A 14,364-nucleotide genomic window follows, 5' to 3' on the forward strand; every position below is an offset into this window, starting at 1 on the left:
TATGGATTTGGAAAACAAACGCTGGGCTTAACCTGCTCAATGATCAAGAATGTTTAGTTCGATTTTAGTTAGATTCGCTTCATCAGCCACGCAGAACGCAAACGCCACGAGATCCGCTGTAGCTCACGTGGGTTGCAGGTGGCGACCGTCCGACTTGACGGCTTTCTTTTAACCTCCTCCCCCAACTGCAACCGGCAGCTCTCGCTGACCACCAAGGCGAGGCGCAGTTCATCTCGAACAAGCCTATTCACATGACGCAGGCTGGAGCTCCGTGTACCTGTGTGCGCGCGTGAGGGGGAACGTTACACCCCGGTGAGGGATCTGCTGAGGGATCTGGTGAGGATCAGGAGGACAGGAGCGGCGCTGTGGGACCCGGACCGGACTGAGGAGTGCTGATCTGGAGCGGAAGTGAGTTTGTCGCTGTGTGATACAGTGTTACATTTATTTTGCAACATTGTTTTACTTTATTAACACGTGACTACATCAAAGAGCGGCGGCGGCTGCGCGCGCGACCTTTAACGGTGAGTTTAATTCAGTGCGCGTTCATTTAGTGACGTCATAACGTGTTTTAAACAAGTACGATCATGCTGTCATGTTGTCGCGTTAATCCCAGTTTAATCCCCCAGTTTAATCCGGACTGGCCTGCTGGTAGCAGGTGGAGTTTGACAGGACGTAGAACTCTGCTCAGAAGTTTACAGACGCGGTTTATCATAGAATCGAATCTTTATTGTCACTATACAGGTACAATGACATTTTGTATGGCATCTCTAGGGTCGCGGGGGTTGCTGGAGCCTATTCCAGTTTTTCAATAGGCGCAAGGCACACAGTAACACCCTGGACGGTGCACCAGTCCATCGCAGGGCACACACACACACACTCACACTCACATTCACCTACAGGACAATTCAGTGTCTCCAGTTATCATGACTGCATGTTTTTGGACTGTGGGAGGAAACCGGAGCTCCCGGAGGAAACCCACACAGACACCGGGAGAACATGCAAACTCCACACAGAAAGGACCCGGACCGCCCCACCTGGGAATTAAACCTCTTGCTGTGAGGTGACGGTGCTTTCCACCGTGCCGCCCGTAGTAGCACCAGTATAGAAAAAAACATGATGATTTACACTCTTAAAAATAAAAAATAAATAACTTTACACTTAATACATAAGTACTGTACATGTGTATTTATAAATACTAAACACTGTATGTGAGCAAATGCTGCACAGTCCACATGAGAACCATAGTGTGTGTGTGTGTGTGTGTGTGTGTGTGTGTCATGACAATCATTTTAGCAACAGTTTCCCCAAAAACTTTTATAAATTTTAGTGTTTTTAGAACGTGCTGTAACACGGACATCACTGTCCACAGTCAAGTGAGCTCTACATCACCAGGGGGTTAGAGACTCTCACCAAGAGAGAAGCTCCCGCTCCAGAACCGGCACCTTAAAGCTCCACTGAAATGAATCGTTGATGACAAAGAAAAAAACTTTTTTTTTTTTAGTTTGTGGTCAGATTGAGTTATTTGTCCACAGTGAGCAGATCTTTATACAATAACATTCAAGCCCAACAACACTGTACCTACTGTAAAGCATGGCGGTGGTAGTATTATGCTCTGGTGCTGAGGGAAGATTATTTAGTTTTGGATGTGGATGAATGTTTTAGCAGAACAACAAACCAAAACACATCAGAACTGGTTCTGTAATGAATAAAACTGACTTTTTAAAAATGAAGCTTTTAAGAAGAAACTGGATTAAACTGGATTAAAGTGTTAATGTAAGTATGTGTAAACTGGACTGAACAATCAAGACCACACCAGAGAACCAACACATTTAGTTCAGCCAGGTTTGTACCAGAGGATTACTGATATAAAAACAGCTGATTAATGTGAAATGATCGAAGGGACATAAAACTGAATATTAGGAGGTGTATGTAAACTTTTGACCCTGTGAATACTGTCAGAAACACAGAATAAACAGATTAACGAAGTTCATGAAAGTTATTTAGACAAATTAGTATGTCAGAAAAACATGTACTATCTGAAGACTGAGGCGTGTATGTAAACTTCTGACCTTTAGTTGGTGTAAACTTTGAAACGGCCAGCGTGGAAGAAAATGATCAAACACGTGAGGCTCAAAACCAGAGAGGAGTTACATAACGAGGTTTATCCAGCGGTTGATAAGGGTTTAATACACACGCGCACACACACACACACACACACACACACACACACACACACACACACACACACACACACACACACACACACACACACACACACACGTCAGACCTGATGGACTGAAGCAGCAGGAGGGTTTCTATACTGATAGTGAAACTGTGAGATTAGATCAGATGTGGGTGAGGAATCATTCAGCTCCTGTAAAGAAAATACACCAGTAAATCACCCACGGAGCGAGTACAACCTGTTTACCCCTCATTTTACATCACTTCCTGTCGTCTGTGTACATGACATCCTTCTGTACAGGAAGTGTGTGTGCTGTCTGTCTGAATTTAGCTGAACTCTGCAGGTTCATCAATCATCTCACCACAATCAATATTATATATATATATACAGCTACAGGAAGTGTGTGTGTGTGTGTGTGTATCAGTGTGTGTGTATCAGTGTGTGTGTGTGTGCTAAAACAGATTGATTAAAACCATTACTAACTGTAATGTATAAATAATCCTGAAGGTTCTGCAGCGTTTGTGTTTATATCTGGTTGATGTATTTGGTCGTAGAGCTTCGAGCCTGAGAACTGACCTCAGGAACTCGAACTGTCTGCGGCGGCGGTGGTTGTGGCGGTGTTGGTGGCGGTGTTGGTGGCGGTGTTGGTGGCGGTGTTGGTGGCGGTGTTGGTGGCGGTGTTGGTGGCGGTGTTGGGTTAATGTAATAACATTTACACTCACGACATTTATCAGACGCTTTTATCCAAAGTGACCTGCAGTCCTGTGAGAGTACGCTGTCTGAGCAATTGATGGTTAAGGGTCTTGCTCAAGGGCCCAACAGTGGCAGCCTGGCAGAGGTGGGGCTTGAACCAGCGACCTTTTGATCACTAGTCCAGCCCGTTAACCTTTCGGCTACAGCTGCTCTGATAATGTGTCTGATAATCAGAGGAGCTTCATAACAGAGACGTTCAGCTGATCTCAGACTTTAACCTGAACAGTGGAGGCATTTCTCACACACTCTGTATCTGTGTGTCTGGTGTGTGTGTGTGTGAGTGTGTGTGTGTGTGAGTGTGTGTGTGAGTGAGTGTGTGTGTGTTTACTCACGTAGCTGTATAATCTGATTGGATGGCTGCAGGTTGATAACAGATCTGAGGTGTTTGATCTTTTCTGCTGTTGTGTTTGTTAGATTATTTGACTTTAATCATGTTTACCGCACATTTACACCACAAATACAACCGACACAATCGTACCGTCACAACCGCACCAACAACACCACACTTCACCAACACACTGACTCTGTACCATCACCACTGCACTGACAAAACTCCACCAACACAATCACATCACAAGTCCAACCGTACCGTCACAACCGCACAGACACAATCACAGCGACACCAGCACGCTACACCAACACAATCACAGCGACACACGTGCACCACACTGTTACAACAAACAAACAGCGATTGTGCACCGTAGCAACCGTAAGTCACAATCACATCGATACCAACACACTACACCAACACAATCACACCAACACAATCACATCGCACGACACAAGTGCACCACAGTCACAACCGCACCAACACAATCACACCAACTCAACCACAGCACAATCACACCGTACAGACACAATTCGACACCACCACACTCCACCAACACACTGACTTCGTACCATCACCACTGCACCGGCACAACTCCACCAACACAATCACACAGCACTGATACAACTAAACCAACACAATCACACCACAAATCCAACCATATTGACACAACCGGACCGCACTCCACCAACACAATCACTTCGTAGCATCCTAACCTAACACAACCACACCTAGCATACTCCACATCACAACCACACCGTACCTACAGCACTGCACCAACACAATCACTCTGTACCATCAACACTGGACCGACACACCACTCTCCACCCACACAATCACACCAACGCAACCACACCAACACCCCCACCCCATCACAATCACACTGACACCACCACACTACACCAGCACAATCGCTCAGACACAAGTGCAGCACACTGTCACAACCGCACCAACACAACCGCACCGCACCACACTGGAATGTGTTATTCAGTTTCTACCACATGGCAACAGTTACTCACTTTAGTTTGTTAAACATTTGGTAACTAGTTTGAACGTTTACTCAGTCGCCCCTCGATATCTGCTGCTTCCTCATTCATGGATTTGATTGAGTGTGTGTGTGTGTGTGTGTGTGTGTGTGTGCACTAAATAGTTTCAGAAACTACATTTACATTTCCAGCATTTATCAGACGCTTTTATCCACAGTGACTGACAGTGTGTATACATTGTGTATACAGTGACAGTATACAGTCTGAGCAATTGAGGGTTAAGGGCCTTGCTCAAGGGCCCCACAGTGCCAACCTGGCAGAGGTGGGGTTTGAACCAGCGACCTTCTGATTACTAGTCCAATACCTCAACCGCTAGGCTACAACTGCCCTACTAGTAGCTAGTAACTACAGAGTAATTACTACTATTCAGTCCAGTAGGAGGTGATTTGGGATGCAGATGTTGTTTGATGTTCCTGCACGTGCACAGCTGTAAGAATCCAGTAGATGTTCAGGTTGGAGCCTCCAGGTTCTGAAATCAGACCCCGCCGGGGATCAGACGGTTCGATTGTTGTCCTGTGTGGAAACACAGCAGCGTTACGCTGAACTTTACTAATTTTTTATAGAATGAAATCTTTGTGTTTCCTCCTTCAGTGGTTGATCTGATGACCAGGATCTGGAGGAACCTCTGAAGATTCCTGTCCGGTTTCCTGTCCGGTGGTACTTTTCATGTGGAGGGGTAAAAACTTCACCATGAGCTCCAGTCTGAAACGCTGACACGCCCTGTTCTGACCCGGCTATGAAAGAGGTGGGGCGGTGGTCAGCGGCGGAGGTCTGTGATTGGCTGGCTGAGGAGGGGATGCTGGAATATTCCGAGGCGCTCGGGACGGTAGATGGTGCCGCACTGTTGAGACTTTCTGAATCAGATTTCCGAAACCCTCCTTTATCGCTGGTCTCCAGTGACGGCGGGCGTCGGCTTTTGGAGCGCCTGGAGACTCTGCGCATCACCAGTCACATGGATAACCATGGCAACCATCAGCACGCCAACGGGCACGTCGCAAACGGGAAGATCCACGACAGCGTGACGAAGAACGGACACTGTTCCGACATGATCCAGATCCACATCCCGCTGGCCTCCGAACACGGGTCCTTCCCCACAGAGTGGACTAAAACGGGCGTGGCCTTCCTGTACGCACTCTGCTGCTTTGTCATGACGTCGGTGATGATTTCCATCGTGCACGAGCGCGTGCCGGCGAAAGAGGAGTCTCCGCCCCTGCCCGATAAGTTCTTTGATGTGTTTGGGCGGGTGCAGTGGGCGTTCTCCATCTGTGAGATCAACGGCATGGTGCTGGTGGCCGTGTGGACCGTACAGTGGCTCCACCTCAAACACAGGTCAGTGAGTAACGCCAAACCTTAACACAGGTAGCTGTGAGACCACGCCCTTAGCAGGTGAAAAGAAGTGATCGGGGGGGGGGGGGGGGCTGCTGGCTTCAACCCTCCTCAGTTGTGGGTGGCAGCAGTGGTGAGGGAGAGATCAGCTCCATTTGGACGCGACCTACTGAAACAAGGAAATTATTTTACTGCAAATTAAATTTGATAAATAAAACTAAATATTTTAAATAAAAGATTTAAAAGTTTGTTCACTGTTCAGGAGCTGCTCACTGATTCACACCACTAACACTGTGAGCAGAGGAGGGGTGCACAAACTTATCTTCACCACCTGCATATGTACAATAAATAATATTAAATAATGTCATTATTAATGTGTAAAATTAAACAATATAAAATAACAATATTATTAAAGTGTAAAATTAAATATCAAATATTATTAAAATGTCAAAAATAAATATTAAATAATGATATTATTAAAATGTAAAATTAAATATCCAATAATATTATTAAAATGTAAAATTAAATATCCAATAATATTATTAAAATGTAAAATTAAATATTAAATAGTATTATTAAAATATTAAATAATATTATTAAAATTTTAAATATTAAATAATAATATTAAAATGTAAAATTAAATATTAAATAATATTATTCAAATGTAAAAAATTTAATGTTAATATTATTAAAATGTAAAATTAAATATTAAATAGTATTATTAAAATAAAATAAAAAAAATGCTAAATAATAATATTATTACAATGTAAAATTAAATGCTAAATAATAATATAATTAAAATGTAAAATTAAATATCCAATAATATTATTAAAATGTAAAATTAAATATTAAATAATATTATTAAAATATTAAATAATATTATTAAAATTTTAAATATTAAATAATAATATTATTAAAATGTAAAATTAAATATTAAATAATATTATTAAAATGTAAAAAATTTAATGTTAATATTATTAAAATGTAAAATTAAATAATATTATTCAAATGTAATAAATTAAATGTTAAATAATATTATTAAAATGTAAAATTAAATATCAAATAATAATATTATTAAAATGTAAAATTAAATGTTAAATAATATTATTAAAATGTAAAATTAAATGTTAATATTATTAAAATGTAAAATTAAATATTACATATTATTAAAATGTAAAATTAAATATTAAATAAAAATATTATTAAAATGTAAAATTAAATGTTAAATAATAAATTATTAAAATTGAAAATTAAATATCAAATAATATTATTAAAATGTAAAATTAAATAATATTAAATAATAATATTAATATGTAAAATTAAATATTAAATAATATTATTAAAATGTAAAATTTAATAATTGCTTGATATTGTGATTGTGAGAAAGTTCTAATAATTAAAGTTTTAGTAACATCTCAGTACCTGAGAACCTCTAATACACAGACTAACAAGGACAGAAATAACTGTGTGTGTGGGTTTGTGTGTGTTTGTGCAGGTCTATTGTTGGCCGGCGTTTCTTCTTCATTGTTGGAACGCTTTACCTGTACAGGTGTGTAACCATGTACGTCACCACCTTACCTGTACCAGGCATGCACTTCAAATGTTCACCTAAGGTAACACACACACACACATCTTCTCTATAAACTGTGTGTACTGGCAGTGTCAGTGGGTTGGGTTTCCTGTTTAACAGGATGTTGATGTTCTCTGTGGGTGAGGATGGGCGCGTGCCACTCATTCTGGGTACTGTGTTATGGGTGCGGTATGTGGGCGTGGCACGTGTTCACCACCCTACACCTAAGCCTTGATACACACACTGTTCTGTTCTCAGGTGATGTCATAAAGGTTGCTAGGTAACATCACCCACTACCTGTTCAAGGGTCTCAGTGATTCACTCAAATGATTCACAAGTGAGTCGTGAGTGAATCATAAATGATTCTGCATTACTGAGTCGATTCATCGATCCGACAGAGCTCCTGATTTTAACCAAGAATTTATGGAGCTTTACATTTTAACAGTGGCTTCATTATTAATGTAAGGTGTATAAATACGTCTCCCCTGTGTGTGTGTGTGTGTGTGTGTGTGTGTGTGTGTGTGTGTGTGTTGTAGTTGTCGGGGAACTATGAAGCTCAGGTGGGGAGGGTGATGAAGATGATCTCTGGAGGCGGTTTGTCCATCACTGGAGCTCACAGTCTGTGTGGTGATTATCTGTACAGCGGCCACACCGTCATGCTCACGCTAACATACCTCTTCATCAAAGAGTGTGAGTAACACACACACGTATACACACACACACATACATACATATATACAAATACACACACACACACACATCTATACAAATACAAACACATATACACTTATATACATACACACAAATACATGTTTACAAATACACACACACACCCACACAATCTAAATGATGCCACCTAGTGGACAAACCCAGTATTTATTTGACTTTAATCTTTTTCTTTGTTACAGGAATAAATAAATCTTTATAATAAATCTAATAAATATAAAATCACTGCAGTTACTTTAGTTTTTAATAATAATGTTTTATTTCAGATTATTTTTGGACTTTATTTCTGTTGCTTTATTTGTACTTAATTTACTTTAGTTTGCTTGGATAGAACATATAGTACTGACTCTGTTTTTGCATATACTGTATATATATATATATATATATATATTAATGTATGTGTGTGTGTGTGTGTGTGTGTGTGTGTGTGTGTGTGTGTGTGTGTGCAGATTCAGTCAGCAGGTTCTGGTGGTACCACTGGTCGTGCTGGTGTTTGAGTGTTTCGGGGATCTTCTGTATCCTCTTGGCTCATGATCACTACACGGTGGACGTGGTGGTCGCCTACTTCATCACCACCCGCCTCTTCTGGTGGTACCACACCCTGGCCAATCAGCAGGTGAGTGTGAGGGGCACTAACAGCTCATCTGTCCACTCAGAGTGTGTGTGTGTGTGTGTGGGGGGTGTGTGTGTGTGTGTGTGTGTGTGTTATTAAAGGTTCTTTTAGTGTGCTGATGTCTATTTGTCCACCACGCTTCACTATTTATTACAAACCGTTACTGCTATTGTTTATTATTATTATTATAACTTTTGCATTTCCAGACTTTGTACGATTTTACTGTTTTTCCTATTATTATTTATATTTCCTACTTCTACTTCCTTTCCATTGATGTTTTCTTGTTTCACTTCATTTCCTTTGATGTTTTTCTTTGTTTAATTCCATTTCCTTTGATGTTTTCTCTCCTCAGTGTCTGAAGCAGGACTCTCAGATGAACATGTTCTCCCGTGTGTGGTGGTTCCGTCTCTTCTGCTACTTTGAGGAAAACGTCAAGGGCGTGGTCCCTCAGCACTATCGGGCCCTGTTGCCATGGCGGCAGCTGCTGTCCCTCCTCTCGCTGTGCCGGCCGTCGCCGGGTGGGTGGGTGAAGTACAGCCGTGTGGAGTCTCCGTGAGTGTCCCTCGACCCCGGGTGTGTGGGTTCAGCACTGTGATCCGTACAGCAGCAGGTTTCATCTCCTCTGAACGATGAAGTGACGGAGCCGCCGCCGCCCGTTCATCACGAACAAACAGTAAATGAAGTATTTAACGTTTCTGATCAAGAACAAACGTCCAGGTTCGTCCTCCTGCTCCTCTGGATCTGAGCGGCGCCGCGGACGGACGCTGATGTTTTACCTGAACGTTTTTATTCTCTCAGATGAGCGACGATCGTGAAGCCACGACGATTTTATACGTTTGTGTTTTTGTGAACGCTGGAGCGTCTGACGTTCAGCGTCGTGCCTTCCTCCTCAGGGACAAAACAACGGAAACACACACACACACTCACACACACACACACACACACACACTCACTCACTCACACACACACACACACACACACACACACACACACACTCACACACACACACACTCACTCACTCACTCACTCACTCACACACACACACACACTCACACACACTCACAGCGCTTCTGTCTGAACATGATTATTAATTTTAATGTAATTCTGAACTGAACTGAATGAAGGAAACAAAAAGCTTTAAACGACACGACTGGATGTAAAACGTCTCTCGTTCTCGACCAATCACAGCCTCTCTCTCATTAAATGAAGCGTTCTGATTGGCTGACCGGGTTGGGGTGGGGGGGCGTGAACAGCAGTACTGTTTTATACACAGCAGTGACCAATCAGTGTTGAGGAGAACTGGGGTGAAATAAAGGAGTGTAGATCTAGTATCAGCTCAGGTAGAGGAAGCAGGTGTTGTACACTAATCTGACTCACCATCTGAATGCAGCATGTTCACCACACACGTGTTACGCCAAATTCTGCACTCATGCCAGTAGATGTGTTCTCTCTCTGAAAGAGCACATTAGTGAAGTAGAAACACACACACATACCCACAATCACAACACAATACACACAGATACATACACATATATACAACCACACACACACACACACACACACAACACAATATAATACACACACACACAATATAATACACACACATACACAACACAATACACACACACACAATATAATACACACACATACACACAATCACAACACAATATAATACACACACAATATAATACACACACATACACACAATCACAACACAATACACACACACACACACACAATATAATACACACACATACACACAATCACAACACAATATAATACACACACAATATAATACACACACACAATATAATACACACACACATACACACAATCACAACACAATACACACACACACACACACAATATAATACACACACATACACACAATCACAACACAATACACACACACACACAATACAAAACCACAAACTATAGTGTGTAAACATCAGTCAGTATCAGCAACACACACACACACACACAATATAATACACACACACACACACACAATATAATACACACACACACACAATATAATACACACACACACACACAATATAATACACACACACACACACAATATAATACACACACACACAATATAATACACACACACACACACACAATATAATACACACACACACACAATATAATACACACACACACAATATAATACACACACACACACAATATAATACACACACACACACACACACAATATAATACACACACACACACAATATAATACACACACACACACAATATAATACACACACACAATATAATACACACACACACACAATATAATACACACACACACACACAATATAATACACACACACACAATATAATACACACACACACACACACAATATAATACACACACAATATAATACACACACACACACAATATAATACACACACACACACACAATATAATACACACACACACACAATATAATACACACACACACACACACACAATATAATACACACACACACACAATACAACACACACACACACACACAATATAACACACACACACACACACAATATAATACACACACACACACAATATAACACACACACACACACAATATAATACACACACACACAATATAATACACACAATCACAACACAATACACACAGATACATACACATATATACAACACCACACACACACACACAATCTAATACACACACACACACACACACACACACACACATTTAGTGAAACTAAATGATTCAGCCCAAAGTGAGCAAGTTTATTTGCAGGGTATTTTATTGATTGATATTTTATTGATTAATATTTTGATTAATAATTAGATTTAAATATAATTTATTGATTGATATTTTATTGATTAATATTTTATTGATTAATATTTTGATTAATAATTACATTTAAATATAATTTATTGATTGATAATTTATTGATTGATATTTTATTGATTGATATTTAGATTTAAATATAATTTATTGACGCGCCGCTGAAGTTTATTTTGTGAATCGAGACGTTTTGGGTTCAGGAATCCAGACGTAAACACGGCAGTATTTATTAATGTAGCGTTTAGCGTTATGAGAACAAAACGAACACAGACGGGCGTGTCTGAGGGAGGGACGGTGGGTCGGACGGGTATAAACGCCTGGTTGCAGCAACAGCGCCTCCTCGTGTCTGCAGCAGGAGTACAGAGAGAGAGTAGCGCACTCCTTCAGACCGGGACCGTCCTTATCCAGCAGGGGGCGCCAGAGAGCACAGAGGAACGACGGAAACTCAAACTGGGTCTGAAAACGTTTAAAATATTAAATAAACTTCAGTTCAGTAACGATTTAACATCTTGTTTAATTCAGCGTCAGTGTAATAACTCAGTATTTTATATCTCTACACGTCTGTTATTGCTCTCAGTTCGTTATTCATCCTTAATTGTGGCTTTAATCGTGATTATCTCACAAACGTCCTCAGGTTTTTAAATCGTCCAGGTTTATTTCTGCGCTTTAATCAGCCTAAAAACTCCACGACTGCACTAATAACGCCGAGGCAGAAACTAGCATGTACCGCTCAGAAACAGAAAGAAATAAAAGCACTTTCTTATAAATCATTTATACTGTTCAGATCTGAGTCCAGTCAGAGCTGTTAAAACTTAACAGGATTAATCCTGATTCCTGTTCCTCAAACTTTGGTTTGTTAGTGTTCAGATTAAGGCTAACGTTAGCAGTTACCCTAGCGTAGCCTGGATTAGCATCAGTCAGTGTTTATTCCTGTATAAACTGCAGTAAAGTTCAGTTCTGGATTAAAACTGAGTTTAATGTGTTAATTATAGATCAGTGCTTATGTTCAGCCCATGTTTGTTAATAATAGTATTATAAATCTGCACCATGTAGAGGAAGCACGAGTTGTGCTGAAATCTGAACCAGTACTAAATGATCAGTGTGAAACCGTCTGCACCAGTTTCTGCTGTTTAACAGCCTGAAATTCTGGAGGATTTAAATACAAATAAAAGTAAATAATCAGTTTGTGGATTTTCAGACCTTTAAGGTTTAAACTGGATTAAAATGTGACTGTAAAATTAAAAATATTGTTTTATTGTTTTCTTTTTAATAAAATGAAAGTTTATTCTGTCCCCTCAGTAAATAAAGACTTTAATTAAAGTGTAATTATAATAATTATTGATTTTTTTTGGTCGAGTCCCAGCGTGTTTCATCCTCGATCCTGATTTTGTACATTTAAAAAATTAATTTTTAATTTCTGTTTCTTAATTAAAATAATGTAATAATCACATGATTTATTCTTATAATAAATGTATTTAATTAATAAATATGAATAATCTGATATTTCTGATGTTTTTATGATTTTTATGTTTGTACCTGCAGTAATTAAATATTGAAGATTTTCTTTTAAATAAAAATCATTTATTAAAAACGTTTATTACAATTTTACAGCTAATAAATCAAACAGTGAAAATAAAATGAGTCTTTTTTTTTTTTTATTAAATACAAAAGAAAGAATAAAGATCATTTCAGCCTCGTGTTTGTTCTTTATTTATTTTCTTTGTTTTCAGAAACTCTGAATAAAAATTTGATCTAAATGCTGAGAATAAATAAGTCAGATTTTACTGCCTTGGTGGGGAGTTTGGTATGTTCTTCCACGTCCACACTGGCTGTTTCATGGTACTCTTCCTACCTCCCAAAAAACAGAAGGAGGATTTGTGTCAGATCCACCGTCACCCTAAGCAGTGTAAATCACTGGGGTTAGATCAGGGGTGTCAAACTCATTTTCACCGAGGGCCACATCAGCATTATTGTGGCCCTCAAAGGGCCGATTGTAACGTATCCTGCTGTGATTGCAGTCTGCTGTTTTTCTTAAAGGCTGAATTCTGCATTTATATCGTCCTACTTTACCACAGACACGGCCTCATAACACAAGAGACGCACCGGTTTCTCTTCCTGAAGCACAAACTTGTTTTCACTTTCATTAAATTTCCTCCTTATGCTTAATTTTCTTAATTATCTTCTTGTACATTTTAGGATCATGTGTAAATATGTGTAACATCATCTACTGGTGGGATGTGTCACTTTGCAGGTCACAACATCAGCCTGCATTTTGAGAGGTGTAGTTTATTTAGGATTTTACAGGGTATTTTAAGACAATCATTCTGCCCTCACTAATAGTTTATCCCCCTTTCTCAGCTAGACAGACAGACAGACAGACAGACAGACAGACAGCTCTCTTCAGAATACAGTCAGTTTTATTTGCTCGCCAGCTGTGTGATACACTGTGTGCATCAAAATGAAGTAAAAATAAAAACAATAAAGAACTTAATGCAGTAAAAGCACACAGCTGTAGTCAAGTGTTACATCTGGTACAATATGAGATTTAACCAAACGTAACATAGCGCTAACGAGTTATCATTGTGTGTAAAGATACTAATTGCTATAGTAACGGTAACAATTGTATTTAATTACGGTGAATTTGTAACTAAAACGCTGTGATATACTCACTAAACATTTACAAACAACTGAGAATATAAACGCCACGACTTACAGACGATACTTCTGTATTATACTGCAAGATAATTATTTATATTTATTTATTATTGTTCTTATTATTGACTACGCCACTTCGCGTTCTTTTGCCGTAAAAGTCACATGGCTTCTAGCGAAGGTTAAAGTTAGTTGCCATGACTACGATGACAACAGTTGCCGATTTTAAAGGCGCAGGAGAGCATTAAATTATAAGCGCGTCTCTGTAACGACTCGAACCATCACAACAATCATACAGTCGTTTAAGCTCTCGCGGGCCGGATCAAATGACGCGGCGGG

At 39.6% G+C, this 14,364-nt stretch overlaps 1 protein-coding gene across 2 annotated transcripts; it reads left to right on the top strand.

Annotated features, from left to right (window-relative positions):
• Positions 1 to 241: 241 nt before the first annotated feature.
• sgms1a (sphingomyelin synthase 1a) lies at positions 242 to 12,964 on the top strand. 2 transcript variants are annotated; one of them, XM_063007297.1, is made up of 6 exons: positions 242 to 408; positions 4,901 to 5,638; positions 7,131 to 7,248; positions 7,742 to 7,895; positions 8,381 to 8,547; positions 8,897 to 12,964. In XM_063007297.1, exons 2-6 carry the CDS (start codon positions 5,046 to 5,048, stop codon positions 9,098 to 9,100), a joined length of 1,236 nt encoding a protein of 411 aa, XP_062863367.1. In that variant the 5' UTR covers positions 242 to 408; positions 4,901 to 5,045; the 3' UTR covers positions 9,101 to 12,964. The 2 variants fall into 2 exon arrangements, with proteins under 2 accessions (XP_062863367.1, XP_062863366.1); XM_063007296.1 differs by lacking the exon at positions 242 to 408 and having other exon boundaries at positions 4,808 to 5,638.
• Positions 12,965 to 14,364: the final 1,400 nt, after the last annotated feature.

Source organism: Trichomycterus rosablanca, chromosome 13 (assembly GCF_030014385.1).
Source record: "Trichomycterus rosablanca isolate fTriRos1 chromosome 13, fTriRos1.hap1, whole genome shotgun sequence".
Lineage (NCBI taxonomy): Eukaryota > Metazoa > Chordata > Actinopteri > Siluriformes > Trichomycteridae > Trichomycterus > Trichomycterus rosablanca.